The sequence below is a fragment of the Brachionichthys hirsutus genome, chromosome 9 (genome assembly GCF_040956055.1).
Source record: "Brachionichthys hirsutus isolate HB-005 chromosome 9, CSIRO-AGI_Bhir_v1, whole genome shotgun sequence".
In the NCBI taxonomy this organism is placed as follows: domain Eukaryota; kingdom Metazoa; phylum Chordata; class Actinopteri; order Lophiiformes; family Brachionichthyidae; genus Brachionichthys; species Brachionichthys hirsutus.
In genome coordinates this window covers 5,428,543-5,454,025 of record NC_090905.1, presented here as the reverse complement: position 1 = coordinate 5,454,025, position 25,483 = coordinate 5,428,543, and the positions used below count along the sequence as shown (strand labels likewise).

General features: G+C 44.8%; 2 protein-coding genes across 2 annotated transcripts in view; both read right to left on the bottom strand.

The window, feature by feature from the left end:
* Positions 1–468: 468 nt before the first annotated feature.
* slc35a3a (solute carrier family 35 member A3a) lies at positions 469–6,063 on the bottom strand. The gene is made up of 7 exons (XM_068743355.1): positions 5,874–6,063; positions 4,971–5,125; positions 4,708–4,830; positions 3,395–3,569; positions 2,538–2,656; positions 2,295–2,428; positions 469–2,193 (listed from the first exon to the last, which is right to left on the bottom strand). Exons 1-7 carry the CDS (start codon positions 6,061–6,063, stop codon positions 2,103–2,105), a joined length of 987 nt encoding a protein of 328 aa, XP_068599456.1. The 3' UTR covers positions 469–2,102.
* Positions 6,064–8,944: 2,881 nt separating this feature from the next.
* notch2 (notch receptor 2) overlaps positions 8,945–25,483 on the bottom strand; it is a 29,813-nt gene continuing 13,274 nt past the window's right edge. Inside the window, exons 3-35 of the mRNA XM_068743934.1 lie at positions 23,168–23,442; positions 22,744–22,951; positions 22,503–22,636; positions 21,946–22,068; positions 21,325–21,558; positions 20,761–20,916; positions 20,486–20,671; positions 19,936–20,049; positions 19,669–19,782; positions 19,285–19,518; positions 18,199–18,309; positions 17,876–18,068; positions 17,369–17,514; positions 17,177–17,290; positions 16,930–17,049; positions 16,673–16,825; positions 16,239–16,467; positions 15,914–16,115; positions 15,578–15,734; positions 15,038–15,222; positions 14,830–14,962; positions 14,484–14,735; positions 14,251–14,363; positions 13,075–13,511; positions 12,618–12,959; positions 12,357–12,502; positions 12,047–12,251; positions 11,885–11,966; positions 11,601–11,754; positions 11,198–11,517; positions 10,949–11,096; positions 10,702–10,799; positions 8,945–10,384 (exon numbers count right to left, since the gene is read on the bottom strand). Coding sequence (XP_068600035.1) covers positions 8,945–10,384; positions 10,702–10,799; positions 10,949–11,096; positions 11,198–11,517; positions 11,601–11,754; positions 11,885–11,966; positions 12,047–12,251; positions 12,357–12,502; positions 12,618–12,959; positions 13,075–13,511; positions 14,251–14,363; positions 14,484–14,735; positions 14,830–14,962; positions 15,038–15,222; positions 15,578–15,734; positions 15,914–16,115; positions 16,239–16,467; positions 16,673–16,825; positions 16,930–17,049; positions 17,177–17,290; positions 17,369–17,514; positions 17,876–18,068; positions 18,199–18,309; positions 19,285–19,518; positions 19,669–19,782; positions 19,936–20,049; positions 20,486–20,671; positions 20,761–20,916; positions 21,325–21,558; positions 21,946–22,068; positions 22,503–22,636; positions 22,744–22,951; positions 23,168–23,442 — 7,258 coding nt within the window. The remainder of the gene's footprint in view (positions 10,385–10,701; positions 10,800–10,948; positions 11,097–11,197; positions 11,518–11,600; positions 11,755–11,884; positions 11,967–12,046; positions 12,252–12,356; positions 12,503–12,617; positions 12,960–13,074; positions 13,512–14,250; positions 14,364–14,483; positions 14,736–14,829; positions 14,963–15,037; positions 15,223–15,577; positions 15,735–15,913; positions 16,116–16,238; positions 16,468–16,672; positions 16,826–16,929; positions 17,050–17,176; positions 17,291–17,368; positions 17,515–17,875; positions 18,069–18,198; positions 18,310–19,284; positions 19,519–19,668; positions 19,783–19,935; positions 20,050–20,485; positions 20,672–20,760; positions 20,917–21,324; positions 21,559–21,945; positions 22,069–22,502; positions 22,637–22,743; positions 22,952–23,167; positions 23,443–25,483) is intronic.

Here is a 25,483-nt window from a genome sequence, read left to right as displayed (position 1 = left end):
TGGTCCGAGAGATTATTCTGAGGAGTGAGGATTTTATAGGCTGAAAATCTTTCAGATGTTGCCCCAACATCAAAATGTTGCCTATATTTATATCTGACCCTGAGGTCGGACAATCTCCTGCGTATGTATCAGGGCCTCCAGTGTCTTTTACAGCAACAGATGTGCCTGAGGACTGGAGGGTCTAGTGGTGCACGGCTCTTCACGAGGAGCTTGACTCGCTACAGGCTCTGCAGACGACTGGAGTCCCGGAGCAGCTGTTTGGGTAACGGTGTTTTATTTACAGGGTTATAAAATGAAACTGTGCGTTGCGATCCTCTCTCTGACTGTCTGGGTTGTTTTTTTTTGCATGCACGCAGTGTTTTTAAAGTCATTAAAACAAATGCCAATAATCTCAAGCTGTGTATTTCATGACGCTGTTTGCAATCTCCATTTTTGAAACGCATCCTCGAAATCAACAATGAAACTGGAATCAGACATCAGGGAGTAGATTTCGATGCGTTTTGCTCTGATCTTGGGCCAAGCTGTGGAGGAGATGTGTTGTGAGCGAGACACAATGAGGGAGTCAGAGATGCTGTTGGAAACATTCTTTTGTAAAAGATTCACATTTTTGTAATTAAAATAAAAGTAAATTATACCCACATTATCCCCCAAGAAAAAATAGTCCCTCAAAAACAACAACAAACCAGTAAAATCTTACAGTCCAAGGTTACTTTAGTTTACATGGCAACACATCCGATAAGAGAAGGGTTGACAGAAATGAGCAACCAGAGCACCCGATGGAATAAACTTGCTCTGCCAATCGTTCATAAGTTACATGAAGCTCAACTTTGAGAGCGATATGCAGTTTTCTTATAAATTAAAAGAGCGAGTTCTAATCAGTCCACAGCAGTTTCAACCTTAAAGTAACCACCAGTAATATTGTGGTTTTAGTCCCCTTCTTTATCATTGTGTACAGATATTTGAAGTGTGTGTGTGTGTGCAGACACAGATCACGGTGCAAACACTCATACGGAGTAAAGAGCATCAACTCAACCCAGTTCAGAATCAGCTGGGCCACATTCTTGGTTTTTGATGACTTCCCCACAAAAGGAACGGACTATTGCTACGGAATCATACAGACACAGGCGACGAGAAGCAAAGAGATAATCCATCGACGCTTACAGATTACACTTTAAATGCTGCGATTACTTACATCCAAGGTTAACGTGATTTCAAGTAGCACAAAAATAATATTCACAATAGAAATAGAATTGCCCGACGGTAACCCTGCGGCATCCGACCGTCTCAGACGTGTCGGATGAGTTTATTCCGATGACATTTTATTTTTACACCCACATTACCGTCAAACATTAAACACCAGAAACCGACTACAGCAGGACAGTTTTATGACAAGACATCCCAAAGACTGCGTGCTGCCTGGCAACGGAAGCCGTTTCCAAAAAACATAGCCCAACAAAACCCAACAAGAGAGCCACCATTAAGGAAACAACAGGAGTCCTGGTTCCTCTGACTACTGTGATCTAAAGGCCCTCGGTGCACTGATCTGCTTGGGTTTTGTCGTCTCTCCCAGGCAGACGGGTCTCTTAAACTGTGTACAAATATCCAGGTTTGCACACGGTTTCAGAGCAGTCGTCGGCTGGGAGGGCTCCTGTCAGGGAAACAAATGAGCCAAATTGTGCTTCCACAGCTCAAAGTGGGAAGAGGAGGAGGAGGAGGAGGACTGAAAAACATACTGCAGCTGTGATAAGGTTGCAGAGACCGGCAGTCAGAGCGTCTTCACACAATCATTCAGTCCTGCTGAGAAGAACTCTGGAGGCGTGGCAGCCAGGATCGTACATACACCAGTCATTCAAAACAGTTCCTTTCTCGCTGGTTACTTTTCTCACCTGAGGCACTTTTGGTGAACAAAACCCATTTCAGTGGGAGGGGGGGCATCTAAATTTCCTATGATTCGACCCCCCCAGGCCTTTTCTTTAAAAAAAAAAGAAGAAAAAGTCACAATGCATGATAAAGACCTTTCCCCTTCTTGTCCTCCTTTTCCCCTCCATATCTTGGCGCTTCCACAGGACCTCCTGCTGCAGCAGCGTCAGGCCTCGAGAGTTCTACGCCCTACTGGGGTTGGGGGACGGCTTTCCTTCATAGCCGTACAGGAAAGTGGCCACGATGACCAGAATGGCTCCGAGGAAGAACACACTGTGGGCGAGAGCAAACACACACACACACACACACACACACACACACTGTCAGATTAAAACTTACAAAACAGAAGTAGAGGCAGTGACTGTTTGCTCTACCCGGAGGGGTCGAAGTCCTGCAGCCAGAAGTAGGATATAAAAGTCGACAGGATGATGGAGAGCGACGTAGCGAAGCCCTTGAGGATGTTGTCTGCGTACTTGATGACCGCTGCTATGACCAGACCACCCAGCGCCTGGAGAAACAACAAACAGGCACAGATGGACGAAGGCGTGGCCTGCACGGGCCGACAGCGGAGCCCGATCCGCAAAGCTATCGGTTACCTAAGAGGGAGAGAGCCTCACCTGGAGAGCCACGACAGCCCAGGTGATTGTGTTGTATCCCTGGAGCATTCCCGACGCCTTCACTCGCTCTCCATCGTAGGCCAGCATCCCAAAGAGCCCAAACACCAGGCCGAACATTCCTGCAAACACACACAAAATTAAACGAGTGACCCGAAGATCCGAAATCTGGGTCAAATCTGTGCTCGATTTATATGGTTTTATAAGAAGTCCTAACCCTTTCACCTGGGCAGGAAACAAACCTGAACTATGAAAGCACACGCTGACATTCTATACAGATTATCTGAACAAGATGTAACATATTGATTAGTAGTGATTTTCAAAGCTGCTCTAAATGGGACTTTGTTTCCTCCCCTTCATTTTCAGTCGACACTTATTCACTAGCGTTCATCCTCTACCGGCTCGAAAGTCCTCCAGTGGACAAGCATGAAAGATTCAATTTTCCACATCCAATGTTAGAAAGAAAGCAAAACTTCCAAGCCGACGTGTTCAGATTCAACAGTTCAAGGCATTTCAGCGTGACGTTGTAATTTTGTTCACTGCGGGCCTAAACGCAAACATTTAATGCAGGTGAAGAAGCTCTACGCTTAAACCAGGAGTCACAGGAGACTGAACACGTCTCAGATGCCCCGGGATATAAATAAAAATGGACAGGAACATTCATCTTTGCAGAAAGACGTCAGCGGTAAAATAGCCCAGCTGGCTCTCTGCGCAGGCAAGAAAACAATGTCGAAGGAGGACGTGCATTTTACAATAACGCTACTTTTCAACGTCTTAATTTCCCTCTTAAATGCAGGAATAGTTCTATTCTCAGACCGGCAGGACCGTGGAGCGATTCGACCGGATGGATGAATACCGACCGAGCTGGATGTTACGGACCCAGACGCTCTGCTTGCTCTCCTTTAGGATCTTCTCAAAATAGACACCAGCGAACCCACTGGAGCAGCACGCCACCAGAACCGCTGCCACACCAACAAGCTGGGAGCCTGCAGAGAGGGCCGCCTTCTCTGGGGCCGCTGCGGACTCAGAGGGCCACTGCGAACAAAACACAAGGGAAAACCCGGGATCGATCGTCACTCAGTTTTTAATCAATCAACATAATGGCATCCCAGAAGCTCCCCGCTAAAATCAAATGCCTTTCCCTTGAAGGAGACGGCGAGATGCGGCTTAAAACTATAGTTGCTGGGCTCAGCGTCTTTGTGCAAGGCTAAGTTAACGCACACATAAATCTCTCGGACACTGAATATCCGAAATTCAAACACGGGAATCATCGCAACTCTGCCAAGCTGCAAAAAAAATCTGCTACAGGACACGACTTCCTGCATTATGTGCCACAGTAAGCAGGAAAACTGGTGTCGGTGCAAAAAAAAAAAAAGAGCAAGAAGTGTAGTGCAGTGCGAGGAAAGCGTTGCAGCTGCTGCCCTTTTTCATTCCACACATTTTCGGTAACTTAGCAACTTTTGAAGACGCCATTTCTTACACAGTTATGAACTTAAGATGAACATCGGAGGCGTTGCCGAGCAGAGCAGGTGCCATGTCTGTGTGTTAGTATCGTATCGGATGTGCTGATCTGCTGTTTGAGCCTTCAGGAGGTGCCAGCCATTGTCACGTTCCTGCACACAGCCTGGTTCCACAGCTCGAGTTCCAGCGTCTATCCGTCTGGAGGTGAATCTCCGGGTTCATTGTGGTCAGCCAATATCAATATCCCATCCCGGTTTATTATTAAACAAAGGAAATGCCTTTGTTGGAGGAGGTGAGCGTACAGCAGCAGCGAACATCGTTCATCATCGCATCCCTCTTAACCACTAGGAGTCCATATTTCTTCTATGTTAAAGTTCTGGACTCATTATTTTTGTTTTATTTATTTAACCTTCGTACAACCATGAAAGTCCAGTTCGTACTTTTTTTTTAAATTGGCGTATATTTATGCCGTAAAGATTTACGACACACAGTAAATGCTTGTTTAATAAAAGTGACGATCATTTTCTTCTTACGTTCAGGATTGTGTAAAAAAATCATTTGGTGCGATTCTGGGCAGAAGGCGCAGACATGAAAAAAGCGACAGGATATTCAGACTTTGTTCCAGGAATTATTATTCCAGGAATAGGAAGCACGGAGGGGATTGTTTTTTCCATTTGTGTGAGGAGTAAAGAGGCATGAAAGTGTGCCGGACCTGCACGAGAGCCACTCCAGCCATAAGAATGAGCAACGAGAGCCACTGGTAGACGCCCAGCCTGCGGCCCAGCATGGACACCGAGAAGAGAGCTGTGGTCAGGATCTTCAGCTGATACGTCACCTGATGGAAAACAAAAGTGGGAAGACTGTGAAGAATCCATTCATAGGAAGCGACAGTAGCTAAATGGCTCGCACAGCTGCGATCAGCTCCAGTCACAGAGATCCACGTCACCTCCCGACCCAACCCGCCCTCTACTGTACCTGGTAGGTGGCTGCATCCAGGTTGGACAAGGCAACATACAGCAGGTTGTTTTGAAGTGTGTAAATCCCCGAGGGGATGGCAAGCTTCAGTGTTTCTATTGGTTTGTGGGCAATTTCCTGACGCAGGATGCTGTTCAGCGCTCGCATGCTGTAACCTGAGGAACAGAAACAACGAAGTCGGACTCGGGTCAATCCGACAGCCTGGAAAGTTGCAGATTAAAATCACTGTAAACTTCAAATATTAGGGCCTCAAGGTTCCACGGGAAGGTCAGCGAACTTGATTTTTGCATCAGTCACTTGCAGCAGGTTTAACTCAAAGAAGAGTCCTGATTCAGTAACAGAAATGTGACTGGAACGGCTTCATGTGGAAAAAGGTTTCAAGTGTATTTATTCTTCCACAAGCCTGTTTCAGATTAAAACGTAATTCCCAAATTCTTTCATTTAAAATCATCTTTTAAAGGACGCATACAACATGAAACGTGTCCACAAAGACGCCGTCTATGAACGACCGCAGGGAAGCAAAAAAGGTTGGCAAACAGACAGGATGTGAATCCACGATTGTCAACTCTGTCACAATGGATTTAACAACACATTGTAGCGGCGTAATGTCTCAGGGTGTGGCCGTGCCCGGGAACTATATCAACACACTTGTTTACACACGTGGCAAGTACCGGTACTTATACTGCGTCAGAGTTACATCCACAACGGATAATAAATCATCAGAACCCTGTCGTACGATCCACCTAGAACCTTCTCTGTGTGGGTTCTCCGGCTTCCAAAAAATATGCAACTCAGATCCAAAAAAAAAATAAAAGACCCGTATGCGTCTGAAAAAAAGAGAGGGTTAAGATCGCCTCGTCCTCAGGAAGATGAATGAATGAGTTCACGTGCACATATACTCACTGTGCTCCTTGAAGACGAGCAGCACACAGCTGATGATCTTCATCACCTCGGCCAACACCACAGCCGAGGAGGCCAGGTAGCGCGGGCCGTCGGCCTGCAGGGTGCGGGAGTACCGCATGGTGAGCACCAGCGACGTGGTCTGGAACACCAGCACGCCCAGAGAGACGTACTTCAGCCGGGGTGAGGCCATGGCCGCTCCTTCGGTGAGAAGCGGAACGGGAATATACTCGTTAGGTGCGTAAAGGAGCAGAGTGAGAATGAATAAAGAGGGATTTACTCACAGAAGTCCCGCTGCAGGACGCAGGGAATCCGCTCTTAGTTTCAGAACCTCTGCTTCCGTCTTTTCTCGGTAGATTTCAGACCAGGTTACAGGAGGTTCAGCCCAGCTGTCAAAACAGCAGCGCTTCAGGTCGTGGCGTCCATCGAGCCGTCCATCATCTCAGCAGGGCGAACTCAGCGGCTGTCCCGTCATCGTGCGTCATTATGGATTATCATGCCCCAAAGAAAGGCTGATATAAACGGAGAGGCTTTATGGAAGGAGATAAAATGTCAAGCATGTAGGATCCTGGGTGACTTCCGCGTCGATTTCTTCCTCGTCTTACGTTATGACGTTTTGTGCGGAACTAGTGCCTCCTCTGGTAAGAAGCGGTACTACACAAATTCATTATAATACCTGAAAGCGCTGGAACTGAACCAAAAACAAAGATTCCAGATTTCACGTTCATGGGCGAATTATTTTTTAATCGAAAATTATTAGGACATCCTGTATCAAACAAGTGATACGAATGAGAACAGTTTTAAATTTGTTTCAAAAAGGCCCCAATATGGTGAGATATTTGTTTTAAATAGTTTGTACAGTACAACGTGGACTTTCCAAAGTTCATAACAGCAGCGCAGGAACATTACACAAATATTAAGATAATATTTGTTTTAAATGACTTAAGTTACCGACTCGTACAGTAGCGCCTGGAGTAACGTAGTTATTGCCATTCTTAGACAAAGTCTGCATCTGCATGAATTGTACACTCACGGCAAATTCCATGTGAAACCAGCATGAAACTGTTTCCACCAGCCCCATCTCACATTAAAAAAATAAAGACGTGTACAAAAAAAGCTATACAAGCCGAACTTTATTTTAATAAAGCACATATCGTTGATCATTTGGTTTTTGGAAACAGACAATTTATTTGTCATCAGTTGTAGTTTTCTAACTTATACATAATGACAACTACTTCATATAGCATGTATATTACAGGCTATTGGGTTAATATAGAAAGTACAATAAAAAACAGAACATGGACAGAAGACCTTACATATGAACAGAATCGGCCTTACTCTAAAATTCTGGCTGCCACTTCAATGCACAGTATTGTGTTCTGTGAAACTACAGGGAACTCAAGTACACAGACAAAGTACTGGGAATATTTCTGAAATCTGATTTGTTCACTAAGACACTATTAGTAATAATTAAAAGCAAAATATATTTTGTTGATGTTGGAGAGGTGTAAGACGTGTCTAATTTAAATAAAGTTTTTAATACATCAAAACAAAAGTCAATGTATAAAATGTTTGGCAGCTGAAAATGAATGTCTCAGAGACACTGATGGTTTTTTCAAATCTCAAAAATAAAACAGTGAATGATTGTCTGTAGAGCAGTCACGCAAAGCTATGTTTGACATCAACTTGAAGACAAAAAAAAAAAAAGACTATTAAACCTCAATGATATCCTCCAGGTTTGGTTTATGAATGAATGAATTTAAAAAAGGTGCACAGATACACTGATTGTAGTTCAGCAAAAGGCAAAACTGGTTAAATGATTTCGGAATAGAAAATATTTCAAGAGGGTAAAAACATGCACAGCTGTAACATTCAGAATCAATCAAGAAGTGCGAACAAAATTCATATAAAAAAACAAACAAACTGTCACATCTTTGCCAAATTGAGCTCAGTAATCAGCAGAATGTGCTGCAAGTCTATGTACATCTCACCATACAACAATCTATTACTGATGCATGCATTTGCATAACGATCAAGCCTCTGAATGAATCCCTCAAACAAAAAAACTCTGGCTTGGTTTTCAAATCAACTCTTACATCCTGTATTTCTGTAACAGCAACTACGTTCAATACATGGTAACAGTCATTTCACGCTACACATTGTGCAGGAAAAAAACTGCATTTCATGGATGCCCTGTGTTTTTATGTTGGATGGGAATTTACCAGTCATGGTCAACGCAAAAAAAACATTCAACACAAACTCTTGTTTGCAGAAGTTTAAAGCCATTTAGTCACGAGATGCCTCTGTGTGCGTTTGTATTCATTTTGTACGTTACTTGGTGTTTGTCTAGTCATCCAACGGCATTCATTAAATCCCCCCTTTAGCAGATTAAAATGTAGTACAAAAGAGGAAAAAGCCAAAAGCTAAGGAGCTCTGCTAAAAGCATCATCTGAATATCACCCATTGTATACAAAACATATGAATGGGTTCCTGGAGTTAGTATTGGCAGGTTTATCACTTTAAACAAATAATAAAGATAGCATATAGAAGAATGAAGCGATTAAGTCCTCCAAAATACGCAATATAATATAACAATATAACACAGAGGGCTCTCTCTCCAGTCTCGGTGTCCATCACAGGCCTTTTTCTGATGCAGCACCAGCTGGCCACCGTCTAATCGGCAGCTCAAAGAAAACATTTGTGTTCGAGTGCCAACAGCTGAGAAGAAGTCTTGACTGGTGACGGCGAGCACAGGATGGTCCCACTGTGATCGAAGGCGCAACATGGAAAACTGATTTTAGCTCGTGACAGACCGGGCAAGCTGACCACGCTTTTTCGGTAAAGAGAACTCTTGCTCTCTTCTCAATAATACTCAACAGTATAGTAAAAACTTTACAGGTGTCTTAAGTGCAAAAGAAGGAAAATAAAACGTATAAAAAAGGGGATTGACCAATTATTCGAACAACGACCAAAGACTTAACAAGTGACGAATCCATTGAGAGAGTTACTATGTGTTGTTACGCAACGACACAGAACCCCATAGTCTTGTCTGATTGTGTTTTCCTCAAGTTGGCCTATGCAAAAACTTTCATGTTTCCAAGCTGAGGCTGCTGAGAGGCCTGCTGCATCGGCTGCGGCTGCGGCTGCAGCTGCACCTGCTCTGGAATGTGTGTGTGGTGGGAAGATGGCAGTGCATGGTGAGTGTTCCCCAGAGGGGTGGGGCTGGTCGTGACATCAGACCAGTCTGAGTTGGAGTGTGGCGAAGAGGACGACCAAGGGTCTGGGGACTCCGGCGAAGGGGTAAGATATGGGTGCTCACTGGGCGGGTGGGCCGAATGGCCGGGGGTGGTGCCCTCTGAACCAGCGGTGGTGTAACTGTGCTGGGAGGGTGGCGTGGGGTATTTATCGACGGGGCTCTTCATGGGTGGATATGATGCAAGGGGGCGGGACTGAGCCTCGATCCCTCCGTGGTTGACGGCGTGGGTGTGTTGCACGCTGTGGGGGTGCCCATGCGCCACGCTCATCTGCTCAGGCATCTGGTACATCATACTCGGGGAACAATGGAGGTGCCCCGGCCCCTGCTGGGAGCGGCCTTGATTCTGGCTCTGGCCCTGGGACTGTGCGACCTGAACCTGCCCCGGCTGAGGCTGCTTTAGGATGGCCTGACCCCCTCCTGGGGCCATCATCTGGAACGTGACGATGGGCGGAAGTTGCTCTCTGCTCATGGTTACATTCATGGGAGTCAGCAAAGGGCCTTGGCTGTGGCGTTGTCCCATGCCGGGGTGAGATCCCCCCATCTGGTGTGGCACGAGGCCAAACATGTGGCCGCCGTAGCCATGCTTGGTCATGCCCACCCAGCCCTGCTGCTGTCCCAGCATGTGGCTGACGGGGGGCAGCATAGGTCTGGAGGTCGGGCTGCTTAAGAGGGGAGGGGAGTTCGCTGTGGTCGAGACCGTGGTGGGCACGTCACCCGTGTAGGAATGTGGTGATTCCAGCGAGTCGACCGGTGACATGGTGACCGAGCTCTCCTGTCCTGCTCCTGCTGCCTTGACTCCATTTGCATTAGCACCTGCACTTCCGCCACTTCCTCCTCCCACTCCCGTACCCACATTTTGCCCCTCTCCTCCAGCGGGCTTCTTTCTTCTCTTTGCCTTCATGTCTTTCACGTCTTTAGCTGCCCCGCCAACGCCACCTACTTTGGAGCCACCCCCGCCTCGCCTGCTCTTTTTCCCCTGTGGCCCGGCACGCATCCCGATGAAGCCCGCTCCATTGGCCCCGCACATTACGGAGGCGTTTCCTCCTCCACCCATGTGGTTGGGACCGTTGTGCGGACTGTGAACCAAATTGTACTGGTCCAGCAGGCGCACGATGTCATGATGCATACGCTCTTGGGCCGTATCACGGGGCAACCGATCCAGATGATCAGTGATGTCACGGTTCGAGTAGTGATCGAGGAGGACCTGAGCCGCTTCAAAGCTCCCTTCTCTGGCTGCAAGAAAAAGTGGAGTCTCCTCCTAGAAGAAGCGTAGAATATAATTATAATGTCAGTCTGTGTGGAACATAATGATATTAAATAGAATGTAGTTTACACATTACTTACACATACCTATACATAATGAAGTACCGGTTATTTTAATGTACCGGTAATTGGAAAGTGCAGATTTTTGTGATGCATTTTTCTCAGTTACTCTTGAGCTTTAACAAGGTGGTGCATGAAAACTGAAGTGGAAATGATAACTGCTCGAGGGTTTAATGCAAAGAAAATCTCATCATCAGCGCTACACGCTGGACTTGTACGGATTTAGCTTAAAGTTTTTTTTCTAACACCAACCTTGTTGTCCTGCATATCCCGGTTGGCTCCATTCTTCAAAAGCACAAGAGTCGCCTCCACGTTATTTACTGCAGCTGCCCAGTGCAGAGAGGATTTGCCTAAAATGACAAGACAAAAGACAAAAATTACTGACTGAAACAAGCTTGGCAGCATTTTTGAGTATTAACTACTTGTAGTATTGTTCCTCATAGTAGTCTTGCCGTTTCAATATGAGCAATAATGAAAATATAAGTATAGCATTGCTGACCATGGTCATCGACTGCATTGATGTCCGCATGGCAGTGGATCAGCTCTTCCACCATACCCTCCACAGCTAGCCTAGCAGCCAGGATCAGTGGAGTAGTGCCGTCATTCATTCGCGCATCCAGTTCTGTTGCACGATTACGGATTAGAATCTGAAAGAGGAAAAACATTACAGATGATAAAGATCGAGATTTAATAAGTAATTATCTGTTCATCCATGTACTACTGAAAACACTTTTAGTTGTCGTCTCACCTGGAAGACTCCCTGGGCATCAGCCGCCACTGCAGCATGTAACGGGGTCCTTCCCATATTGTCGTGGGCGTTGGGATCGGCTCCAGAATCCAGGAGTCTCTTAGCAGCGTCAGCCCTGGCGTAGCGAGCGGCCAAGTGGAGCGCCGTTTCTCCTGTTCTGTCAGTCTGAGCCATCAACGAAGCACCCTGAGAGATCAGGTCTAAAATGACACTTGGTCCTGGTTCATCGCCCCCACTCTCCTCCTCCTCTTCCCCATGTAGGCTGCAGTCGGGGCCCCCACCATTACGAAGCGATGCCAACATCAGCGGGGTGAAGCCATCTGAGGGTTGGAGAAATTCAGTGTTAAAAGTAAAGATGCTTATTTTTATTTGGATGTTAAAGCAGCAGTTTTTATTTTCTCACCAGGTCCCTTGACATTAACATCCAGACAGTCAACATCCAGGTCGGCCTGTGGGGGGGTTAGGGTAATGTCAGCAGCCTTGCGATGCTGCAGGGTCCACTCCCTTCGGTCAACACTTCCATCCATTGAAATGGGCAGCAATGGTTTGCCTTCCATCTGTAAAACACAACAAAACTTTAAATGACATCCAAACCCAATTTCCTGATGATCGCTTTCCTGCTTAATTTAAACGGTTTGCATCCTTCATCTTTATTTGGGGAAATTATTTCCTTCTTAAATCACTCACTCGAGGCTTTTTGCTGGGGACCTCATCTTCCGGCCATCTCTGACCTCCATCCATCATTGTTCCATCCTGTGTCTTGAAATTCCTGATACAGGGGGAGAGAGAGTTAACAGAGACAACAGTACTCTCACCCAGTACTCGCCATCATCTTGAAAATGAACTCACTTCATGTCAAAGTCATCTTGTCCAACAGGCTCTCTCCTCTTGTCATTTTTACTGGGCAGGAATCCATCAGGCAGCCACAGGACACCATGTTTATGCTTCCTTTTGGCTGCCAGCATGCCAAGCACCAAGATAAGCAGAATAATAACCACTGCCACTCCCACCAGGTATGGTAAAATCGGTGTCTCTTCTTCATCCGTCATGTAACCTGGAGGATACAGAGAAATGTCCAAGTTTTTCTTCAAGTTCTTTTTTTTTTTTTTTTTAACTCAACAGACCCAATTTACAGTCCACAATCAAACAAATGACTTACGGCTGTTTACAGACACTAGAGGGTAAGGAAGTTCAGCCTTGATGTGCGCTGCTGCAATGAAGGAGGCAGCTTCATCAATGTTGGAGAAACACTCGGAAGACCTCTGGAAACATTCGCGATTATCGATCTCCAGATAGACCACAGACCTGCAAAGACAAACGTGGAACATAAAACAAGATAAAAATTATTTCATGTTTTATTTAAAATAACCGAGTATCATATCAAAGAATGAAAGATGCTAAATAATGCAACATTCCTTACCCAATAACCTCTTTCTCAAGCTCCCGCTTGTTTCTACTCCTCTTAACATGTTGTTCATATTCGTCATCCTCGCCATAGTAAGGGTGCACCATGGGCTCCTTATTTTTATCCAGCTTCACTTGCAGGTTTGTCCGCAGCAGAGCTCCCAGGGCCCACAAGAAGCCCCTCAAGTCTCCGAGTAGCTCCTTTGGCTGCAGCCGAACCACAATAACCAAAGTGCCAAGCACCTTTTGGGGTTGAGTGTCAGCAGAGCAGTCCAGACCATCCCAGCCGCAAGCCTCCGTGTGGCAGCTCTGGTCACAGATACCGTTCCCATAGTGGTCTGCACAGTATCCACCATACCTGAAAATGTAGAACAATACAAGGATGATGAGTGTCCAGTGAGTTGGCTTCACGTCTTTTTGAACTTGTAGACAAAAGCAACGGATAAGACTAAAATTATGGGAAGGTCACGTACTTGCAGGTGGCCGGTCGGGACGTGTCGCACTCAAAGCCATCAAAGAGGCAGCCAGCATTGTCACACTCTTTGTTGCACTGTCCATTCTTAAATAGATCCCAGCAAGCAACATTGGCAGTGCAGTTAAACCATGGCTGCTGCCAGTTGAGCGAGCAGTCTCCTCCATCCCATTGGCATTCATGGTTGTTGCACTGGCTGTCGCACACTTTATCGCCTGAATGCCGCTCACATTGCAAGTAGGGGCAGATTGGAGGGCCGGATCTGGGTCGTTTATTTTCACAGTACCGTCCGAAGAAGTTTGCGGGGCAGCGGCAGATGTACTGGTACGGGTTGGACGAGTCTTTGGCTGTGGACTCCACACAGTGCCCACCGTTCTGGCAACGTAGCTTTGCACAACCATAGCCTTCAGTTTCACCACAGCTGAACCCAGTATAACCCTAAAAAAAAAAAAAAAATGTTGCTGAAGTGTATGAACAATGTACTCATTTCTAAAGTAAGGCTTTGTATGTAGAAAGGGTCTGCAGGTTTTTGCAGCAGCCAGACCATAAATAATGTACATAGCGGTTCTCCACACTACTGTAACCTGCTGCTTGCCTACTATACCTTAGCCATGGCGTGGCCTTCTGAAGCAACAATGAGAACAAGAGAGGGAGCAAGATGTTAGTGGAGAAAAAACAAACATGCATTTTACTGGGGATTGATTTTCTAGTACGGGAGTAAATAAAAGGAGAACAGTGCCATGCCTTTATTGTCATAATTATTTGCAGTCCCTTAGAACATTTACTCTACTTACAAATAAGGCAAGTACAGTAAACATACAGGTTTGTTTGTTCACCCTGAACAAACAAACCTAGAAAGTTGCAATCAGACCAGACCATTTATATTTTTTGCTGCTTAAGCACTGAGCAACAGGGAAATATATATACATACCGGTATATATATTTTAAAAAGGTCAGGTCAGGACACAGCTTACAACAGAGCAATTACCCTCTGAGAATAAGATGAATCAGAAACACATTGAAAATGTATTCTGTTGAATTGCTATCGGTTATGTACAAATTTCTGCAGGGCATTAAAAGCCCCTGGATGTGAGACAAGTAACAGAAAAAGAGTCGGAGTCATTCAAACCAAGTTAATGTATGATACCCAAGGAGGGCCAACATTAAAGAAACTTACAAGTGGGCAGGAGCACGTGTAGCCATGTACTGAGCTCATGTTCAAAGAGCAGAAACCACCATTGTGGCAAGGCTTAGACAGACACAAATCCACCATGGACTCACAATGACGACCTGTGCAAGGTAAAAAAAAAAAAGAAATTAAAATAAACTCATATGCTTCTGGCTTTCTAACATGCTAAATTATTTAACCGGAGACTGCTGTGAGGCTTTGTGCATCGAATACAAATGTACCCGTGTATCCAAGGCGACAGCGACACTGGTAATCGTTGACCAGCTGCACACAGTCGAGGCTACCGGTGGAGTGGCATGGGCCGGACAGACATTCATTGAGATCGCCCTCGCAGTGTTCACCAACAAATCCTGGAGGGCAAGTGCACGTGTAACGCCCCACACCGTCAACACACTGCCCTCCGTTCAAACAGCGTGGTTCCCAGGAGCCTTGTTTGGGGGCGCAATCATCCACGTTCACTTCACACTGGAGCCCTGGTGAGCAGATAAAAGATGCCAACGCATTTATAAAGTCATACGATTCAACACAGATCGGGAACTCGGTTTTTAATGCAGCATGCAAATTTACCATGCGTCCCAGGTGGGCAGGCACAAGTGAAGCGGTTGATGAGGTTGATGCACGTCCCACCGTGGAGGCAGGGTTTGGAGTGGCATTCATCAACATCATATTCACAGTTCACCCCCTGGTAGCCTGGTTTACACTGCAGCAAAGCAACAAGAGACAGGTCAGCTCATGGTGTTGTTGCTGCCGACACTGAATGAATGAATTTACTTACCAGACACTCGTATGTGCCCTGATAGTCCTTGCATGTAGCTCCGTTGCGGCAAGGGTTTGACTTGCACTCATCAACCATCTCTTCACAGTAGCTGCCCGTGTATCCTGGCTGACACTCGCACTTGTGGGAATTACCCATATTCAAACAACGACCTGCGTTCTTGCACACATTTTCCACTTCCACACCTACAGCGATTTGACAAAAGAGATGTGCATGTTCAACGGAAAATGAGAACGTACAGTTCCTGACCATTTCAAGACTTCTGATGAGATTAATCAAATAGTCTTTGCAAGTGGACAACATTTAAATGTTTGTTCAGTAAAGATGCAACTGTCGACATTGTGCTGACAGTCTCTGAGCTTAAATTTAAATTTGCACACAAGTACACAAACAAAATGCTGCTTCTCAAGGATCATGCTTCTACCGTAACAATATGGACAAAGGACTACATGAAGTGCATAAAAACAGCATAAAAACTCTCTCCAATCACAAATAATGTCAATTACGGAGATGCAGCGATAAAAGGAAATGATTGCTCACCGTCCCTAGCAGCGATGTCATGGCAGGACATAGCAGGGACATCACAGTAACGTCCTGTCCACCCCACCGCACAGTGGCAGGTCCATGAGGTCGCCGCTGTCTGGGAGCAGGAGCCGCCGTTGTGACAGCGAACCTGGCTGCAAAGGTTTACATAGTTCTGCAAAGAAACGAGATGGAGCAGAGATAACTTCCATTAGCTGCAAGTGTTTTGCAGATGAGAAGAACAGACCCTCATTCAGCCCCCTTTGAGTTTCAACGTGGGATGGGTTCATCTAATAAAAGCAAATCGTAAACTTGCTTCATGGTTGTCAAACTCAATTACACAAGGTGCTTTACCTGGCAGTTGTATCCATTGTATCCTACGGGGCAGGTGCAGCGGTAGTTGCCCAGGCCGTCAGTGCAGGTGCCTCCGTTCTTACAGGGCTGAGAGTCACACTCATTCTTCTCGTACTCACAGAACACCCCATAAAAACCAGGTCGGCAATGGCAAGAGAAGGTGTTGATGTCATCGACACAAGTCCCATTATTCAGACAAGAGCTGTGATAAAAGAGAATAAAAATAAAAGCCTCAAGTTTAAGCTCGTGTCTTCTTTCACCAAATTCATAACAACACAAAGGAAGAGGACAAAAAATAATGCGCGATTAAATTATTTTGTCTCACCTCTCGGTGCATTCCAGGATGTTGTGTTCACACTGGATTCCATCAAAGCCAGGTTGGCACTGACAAACAAAACTGTCGACATAGTCCTTGCATTTTGCACCGTTCCTGCACGGCTGGCTCGCACACTCGTCTACCTCGGTCTCACAGTGCCTCCCTTCAAAGCCTGGGCGGCAGACGCAGGAGAAGCTCCCAATGGCATCCACACACGAGCCTCCATTCAGGCATGGGTCTAACAGATTAACAGACGTTAATGTATAAACATATCTAAATGGCAGCCTGATATTAACAAGAAGCTCCTTTTGTTTTAGCAAGACATATTTAGGGGATTTCCACAGGCATTCCGTTTCCTATCAGGAAATCAAGTATTGCATAGGCATCATAAATGCAGAGGTGCATTGTGTGCATGCAGCAAAACATAAATCAGTGAAACTCACTAGGTGAGCAGTCGTCTATGTTGGTCTGACAGTTGTGCCCGCTGTATCCGTTTTGACACGTACACCTGTAGCTGCCTTCGCTGTTAATGCAGCGACCACCGTTTTTGCAAGGGTTCTTCTTGCACTCATTCACGTCCTCATTACAGTGGGCACCTTCACATTGGTGAACCAATAAAACGGTATTAGTTCAGCTAAAACGGTATTAGTTCAGCATTAACACAGAAGCACAATGTCACATCGCTCCCATGGGCACGTACCTTGCCAACCTACTGCACAATGACAGGTGTAAGAGGTGTAGTCTGGAGATGGGTGGCAGACTCCTCCCCTTTTACATGGGTGAGAGGCACAAGGTATCTGTTCCACCTCGCAGTGTTTACCTATCACACATTTGTTTTTTTTATGAGAAAACAAAAGTCAAGGAAAATCGTTAATAGTCAGCCGGATGCTGTAACGTTTGCCGTCGCATGTTAGTGAATGTCGCGGCGGGAACTCGACATCACTAACCTGTGAAAGGTGGACTACACTGGCAGGTGTAACTGTTCACCTCATCGATACAGAAGCCTTGGTTCAGACACGGCCCGGATGCACATTCATCAACGTTTCTCTCACAGTTCACACCTAATAAGAGAGGACGGTAGATTTAAAGATAGGTGCTGTTTCTTCTATTGATTAAGTTAAATGAATTATTCCCATTACCTCTAAATCCAGGTTGGCACAGACAGGTGTAGCCATTGTGTCGGTCCACACAGGTGCCACCGTTCTGGCACAGATTGGGCTGGCATTCATCCTTTTCCTGCTCACAGTGTTGTCCCACCCAGCCAGCTTTACAAACGCAGTGGTACCTTGAGAAAAACGGAACACTTGATTAACAACATGTGGCATTATTTATATAGTAATCATTAGTTGCAACATTTCAACAATAGCCACTACATAGACTATAATATACACAAGTAGTTGTGGTGGCACCGGGCTTCAATGTCGAGACAACTCTGGAAACTGAAATAAACTAAAGTGCCTCCACAGCTTTGTAAAAAATAAAATAAAATAATGAAAAAATAATTTGCTGTTGGTCAAAATGTTTGTTTTGGATCATTTAAACTCAATTAAAAATGCTGTATCTAATGCATCCTAAACCTATATTCACAATTGGAAAAGATGACGACAAATGAACCTCATAATATACACAGTACAAGCTTTAAGTACCCATGTTGCTGTTCTATGCATTCTCCATGCACACAGGGCTGAGGAGCACAGTGGTCTGTCCCAGAAAGGCACAAAGGACCGTGAGTGCTGGGTGGACACTGGCACTGGAACCCGTTGACCTTATTCACGCAGGTTCCCCCACTCAGGCAGGGGTTTGAGAGACACTCGTTGATCTCCACCTCACATTTGACTCCTTTCATAGAACAAAACAACAAAGAAATTAGTTGTTTATTGTATTATTTCAGCAACAGCGTCCTAATATTGGTGAAATTCTTGATTATTTCCCCATTTTCATCATCTAAAATTTTAATCTAGAAACGTACCTGTGTATCCCGGGACGCACACACATTTATACTCGTTAATACCATCCTGGCACTCTCCGTATTCACAGGGGTTGCTGGCACAGTCATCCTCATTGATCTCACAATTCACCCCTAATGAGGAAAAACCATCCATGACAAACTCATTTGGAAAGACAATGGTCATGCTGTACAATAAACATTTTAACTGACTGTATGTTTACTGAGACTGAAAGCAGCATTTCACAGAAACTCCATCACATCCCTTTTGGTTGACATGAGTGGGGGGGGGGGGGGGGCGATGCTACTCCGGTGGCGGTTACCAAATGTGACAATTAACCGACTCACCAACAGAGGGAGTAAGACTCCACAAAAGCAAAGTTTAGCAAAAAGTGAGAAATCCAGAAGAGGGCTTCTACAACTGGAGTCTAGATAAAATGAGAATATCCATGATTCTATGAGACATCGCTGCTAAAACTGGAGAAAAGCAAGGAGAAAACTAGACAAAGATCAAGGTAAAACGGAGAGGAAGACCTGACAGTCACCTGATGCCAGTTTTGGGTAAGGTCATACCAGACTTCAGTAAGAGGCCTCAGGTGGTACAATATACCAAACGGAGCCTAATCCACATCGGGTAGCGCTATTCAACAAAGACCTGCTACTGTTACGCTCACACGGAGGAGTGTCCAATTCACAGTACGTCAGTAGTTACACAGGATGCTCTACATATCAGGCGGAGTACATTTACTGAAAATGGCTTTGATTTCATCATTTCAATTTTCTGTAACTATGGAATTTCCTACCTTACTAAATTACCAAATAGAGAGAGTGATTAAAGGCAGCTCAAGCATTAACAACTAAAACAGTAAATGTAACTTACACGTTAATAGGAATCCAGAAATGTATAAAAAGGTACAACACTGACAGAACATTTGACCAAATCAACATTTTATACATTAAATACATTTTAAAGGAAACACTAATGAACAATTAACTACTACATTGCAGTAATTAGTTACCGTAGTAGCATTAATGTTTACCACTTAGATTCAGTGAAATTCAGAACGTTTTTTCACAGTTAATGATTTCTGTAGTGCATCAAATGTCTACCTGTGGTCCCTGATGGGCAGTTACATTGATAGGCATTGACAAGGTCGATGCATCGTCCCCGGTTCTGACAAGGGTTGCTGTGGCACTCCTTCACCTGGATATTACAGATGGAGCCGATGTATCCAGGATAGCACTCGCACGAGAAGGTGGCGATGCCATCTTTACACACACCGTGATGGCATGGCTCTGGCACGCAGTCATTGATGTTCTCCTCACAAAGAAGACCCGTGAAGCCTGGGGAAGGACACGTCATCTCATAAAAATGACCAATGCCAAATACCAATGCATTGTGACTATTTCACTTTTTTTTTTTCTTCTCCATTTCATTTCACCTGTTCAACAGTAAACTTTTAATTTCAACTAAACACGTTTATTTCCCTTTACCTTCAGCACATTCACAATCGTATCCATTGGGTCGGTCGATACACTTGGCCCCATTCAAACAGGGTGTACTGGAACACTCATCGATGTCTATCTGGCACATTTCACCACTGAAGCCTTAAATGCAAACAAAGCAACACAATGGAAAATAAACAAACCAATTAATCAAAAACCAGTTTGAAACTCTATACTTGAGCTACACCATTCATTTTCACTCTGATAGATGGATACTGGAGACGGAGAAACACCGCAGCAACGTGTGTAACCAACCTGCTGGGCACTCGCAGGCGAAGCGGCTGACCTGGTCCAGACATTTACCCTGGTTCAGACAGGGGGAGCTGAGACACTCGTTCACCTCTATCTCACAATGAATCCCCTCAAATCCTGTATGCATGACAAGAGACACATGTCATTTGAATCATTTATTCTTTTATTAAATGTAGAAACATGGCCCCAGAACATTATTTTCATATCGCATGTTTTGAATGACTCGCTTCTCTTGAGCCTCATCTGGAATCACAACCAGCATCCAGAATGACCACGCTCAGAACAACCAGAACTAATATTTTTTTTAACATTTCATGTCATCTTCTTATGCACAACCACTGCACTAAAAATCATAAAATAATGTCCATCAGCTTTTTACATTTAAATAACACCTCGTGTAATACTGTAGATTTGGTAGCCCTCAAAGAGTGCCTTCTAATTTAAAAACAAACGGATTAAAAATAACCAGATTTTTTAAAGATTATCTAGATAACAATGATTGATACAAACTGATTACAATGTAAGGTATTTTATAACTAATCAAGAGATTTACCAGGCATGCAGATACAGGTGTAGTCTCCAATGCGGTCCAGACAGGTGCCATCGTTTTGGCAGGGGTTTGAGGCACACTCGTTAACATCTTGCTCACACCGTGGGCCAGCATAACCCCTGACACAGTTACAGGTGAAGGAGCCATCAGTGTTCACACACTGACCACCATGCTCACAAGGGTTGGTACCTGAGGAAGACATTGGGATGGATGAAACCGTATCAGATCAGAGGCCTGGCAAAGATAATAATTTGTATTTAGAACTTTCTATTTCTCACCAATACTGCATTCGTCTCTGTCAATGTTGCAGGTGCTTCCTACATATCCAGGGGGGCAGTTGCAGTTGAACATGCCACTAATGGGGTTAGTGTCGCACTGAGAGCCCTCCCTACAAGGGTTACTGATACAGGCATCGTCTCTATGGCAGAGCAGACCTGAAAATAACACCATGTTAAAAAAAGAATGAGAGAAAAAACCTGATGAGAGCTCCAGGACCTAAAATGCCCCCAGAGAATCTACAACACCACACTATATAAAGAAAAGCAAACTCAATGACCATTTTCTACTGAGGAAAATGTTAATTAGGGCAAGTCTTGATCTGAATCTAAGAATGTGTGAGTAACCCTCAGGCTGGTAATATCCTGTGGTGTGTTTGACAAACATTACATCCAATCCCTTTTCCCCAACCGTTTTCCTTTATCGCTCTTTTTCCTTCAGTTGGGAACAGAGATATAGTATCTAGTAGGAAGTACTATAAGGCTTGATCACATTATTCGTTCCTTTGCATGATGCATTTTACCATTTGGTATTAAAGTAGAAACGCTTTCTTGGAAATTGACTACCTGTTTTTCCGTGGGGGCAGAGACAGACGAAGGACGCAACGCGGTCGATGCACGTAGACCCAGGGCTGCAGGCAGCTGTAGCACAGTCATCGATGTTCTCCGAGCAGTCGGGTCCACTCCAACCGTTAACGCACACACAGACATAGCTGCCGATCAGGTTGCTGCAGGTACCGCCGTTCTGACAAGTGTTTGGCTGCAAGCGACACTCATTCACATCCTCTGTGCAATGCTGGCCTGGAGAGAGAAAAGAGAACGAAATAATAATGGTACTCGCATCATGTTACAATATAGCTGTGCTTTTGGTAGGGGAAAAAAATGTAGCCATTTTATTTCTTAACATTGTATATTGTTATCGTTAAGGAGATACCGTGTTGGTTTTGTTTGATGAGTGCGACATAAATTCCGACAGGAAGCTCACATATGACTGTTTGCCTCATAACTATGTTGGCAAGAACACCTAGTGTGAAGTACTTAGACATAGGAAATACAGAAAAATACTTGGAAACAAACCAAAATCATATCTGGCACACAATAACAAACTTTTTCAATGCTTCCTTTCAACACGTCTGAAATTTTAAAGGCACAGATCAACTCGTAGCAATAGTCACACAATGTCCTCACCGGTCCACTCTGGAGGGCACTGGCAGTTGTAGGTGTTGACTCCATCCATACAGGTTCCTCCATTAGCACACTGATGACCGGGACAGTCATCAATGTTGTTTTCACAGTTTGTCCCATTGAAGCCTGAAACACACGAAAGTGATTAATGGTTTATTGCCTTAGTGACGGGCTCAATGGAGAAGCCATGAATTAAAATACAAAATGCATAAGCTTGATATTCATGAATGATATTCAATGGTGTGTATCAATATTGTGTTAGATCCTTGGTGTAACGGCAGCCCCGCATGCGTTTGTTGTCGCTGGCCGTGCCTCGGTAGCAACAGAATTGCTCTGTTTGCACATCAAACATGATGTTACAACATAGAGACTCAAAGCTACATTTGACAGATACAAATCTGTCATCTCAGCCTTTCTGCTCTTTATTAAATGCTCATTTTAATTTTCTGCCCTCTCGCATTTCCACTGTTAATACTAAAAGTCGTTGGGTAGGATTTTTTTTTTGGTTTGCATTATACTTTTAAAATTGAATAAACACTTTGGAATTTGAATTCTTTTACCTGGGAGGCAATGGCAAGAGTAGCTGATTTCAGAGTTCTGGTGGCATGTGCCACCATTTAGGCAGGGTGAAGGTGAGCAAGGGATGTATGAGCTTTCACAGTGCTTTCCCGTGAACCCCGGCGCACAGATGCACCTGCAGTGACAACAGTTCATATGATTCGGTCCTGACATAGCAACTTTTTATTAGAGGTGTATCCCAGTATTCTCAGATACATTTATTTCCATGAACTGAAAACTTACTTGTAAGAGCCAGGTGTGTTGAGGCACACTCCTTCATTCTGGCATATAGAAGGTGTGGCAACACATTCATTTGTGTCGTTTAGACAGCGAGGACCTGTATAGCCAGGAGGACACGTACACTTGTAGGTAGCACCAGACAAAGAGCTGCAAGTCCCAGAATTGGCGCAGGGACTTGACAGACAGCTATCCTCGTACTCGCACCGCATTCCTGAGATTTAAGATGACGAAGAACTTTAAGTTAGAGACAGCTATGAATACAAAATGTATATTTCCAGTTAGCACATCTGTAACCAATGTACCATGGCTGCACACATTTTGATTGTTTGAATGACAGGATGATGAAATAAACGCATAAAGATAATAAAGACATTCTTGTGATAAACATTACTCCCCTTCACTTAAACAAGCTTAAAAATAATCTAACCTGTCCATCCTCTGGCGCATTCACACTTGTACTTGTCGAGGGAGAGGAGGGTGCAGACACCTTTGTTGGCACAAGGATTGTGGGGATAACATGTGGAGTTCTGGGGAGTTTGGCAGTGCTGTCCTGTAAAGCCAAGAGGGCAGGTGCAGATGGCACTGCTTGGTACAGGTATACCAGCAGACATAGACACAGAGCAGTTCCCTCCATTCAGGCAGAAGCCAGGTTGGCATGGGTCCTTATGGTGGCAGTACTCACCAAGAAAGCCTGGTGCACACCTGGTTACACACACAGACACACAAATGAATGGTGAAGCACGGAGCAAGAGATCAATCAAGCTCTTGAACAGTGATTTCCCCTAATCTAAATTGTTGTCATTTCTCCACTCAGGTTGTTGCTGCATGTGCCGCAGCACTGGCTGATGAAAGTGCTCCACTTATTCTATTTGCAACTCGTCGTTGCATATCCAAACCATGACACAAGTCAATGTGTTTTCTATTAATAATTTTGTCTTCCAGAATGACACCAATGTCACTGATCAAAATAGTCACAAATTGATCGCTAACTGTGACATGAAATTATAAAAAAAAAAAAAAAAAAAATTCAAGACAGCAAACAAAGGTAGAATATTATATTTGAAACTAAAGTATTACACGGAAAAAAATTTTTTTTCTGGTAAACAGATAAGCAAAATGGATTAGTGACGCATCACCTTCAAAGAAATGACTTCATGCCTCTCCACCTCAGCTCTGTCAGATACGACACGGCCACCCTCCCTCCTTCCTGTTTCTTTCCCTGTATCAGCATGTCGGTCACACACACACACACACCATCCCTCCCACCATCCTCACTCTAAACACAAACACAGCTTGACCATGATATCGCAACAAGACGGCCGTCCTGGGACTGAGGACTGCTCTTTTTCTCCTGGACAACCTCTGAGGAGTAATAACACAACCCTCTGCCCGGTGACATGCATCACATTGGTCGGCTGTCACACAAAGAACACCGTGTCCAGGTTAACGTTTCACTGGGAATATTTCACACATTTTCACTGTTAACATTATGGGAAATATTAATATATTAAAAGACCCAGATTACAGTAGGAAACCTGCATCTTGTGCTTTGCTTCGAGTACTTGCCTGATAATTTGAGTTGAGCATGAAGGATTAATAGTTTTGTTGAAGAGGGGAAAATGCCTAAGCAATATTAAATTTGATCACTAGTATCTAGCAAGTATTGACAGATGACAAAAAGCAACATGACTGTTTTTTCAAAAACCAGCCACTGGTTGTATCACTGAAGCCTGAAGCAAAAAGACAAGGCCATGCATGATTCCCATTATTGTCAGGGAGTGGTGTCTCACTCAGAGAACAACCAGTGACAGAGAATACAACACAGAAGGCCCTGAGAGTCGTCCGACAACCTTACTGAGGCTCTACCAAAAACAATGAAGAATTTGCACACAGAAGAAAGTATACGGACACCTTAACAGACAAATGCTCGGACCCACTTTCACAAACAACTCAGAAGAGATTCTGCAGCCAAATTTATCTATGGGACTCTTTGTTTTGCTCCACGAGGACCCCCCCCCCCCCCCCCCCCTCCTCCTCCTCCTCTTCCCTCCATCCTTACCTCCATGTAATTTCCTGGAGCCCTTCTTTCCTTCTCTCTCTCACTCCTCCACCTCTCATTTCTAACCCACTCGAGGTGTCAGGTTTCTACAGCTGGTTCACATTAGAGCCCATCTCACGCACACCCCTCCCTCGCGTTTGCTCTGCACCTCTTCTCTTCTTCATTCTCTCCCCTCTTCTACCTCATGCTGACCTCTGCCTGTCCTGGCTGGCTGTGGAGGTTTCACTGAGCAGAGGCGGGGTAGGTTGACTCTCCCTCACTCATCTTAAGTCTCACCTCCTTCATTCCTAATTCCTACGTCCTGTGGTCGCCCACTCTCTCATTCTCTCCCTTTCCCGGCCCCCTCCTCCTACAGCCTACTATTCTAGTTTTAGCAACTGTTAACTCCATCACGCTCTCTCCCTGCAGGCATCACTGAGAAACTGTGTGAAAGAGAAAGAACGAGAGCATAAACCAGCTCACATTTCAATTTCTGGATCATTCCCGGTCTTGGTGAGAGCAGGAAGAGGCGGCCTATTCACTGTGAAGCCTTGTATGAGCATTCATAGTTGTCACAGCCGAGCGTGGTGTGCAATGCATTCATGTTTGCCAGCAAAGATAAATCTGGACTTAATGAAATCTCTGCTTACCATGTAAATTGCAAATCCTTTACAGACATGCAAAATGAGTAGCACATAAATGACG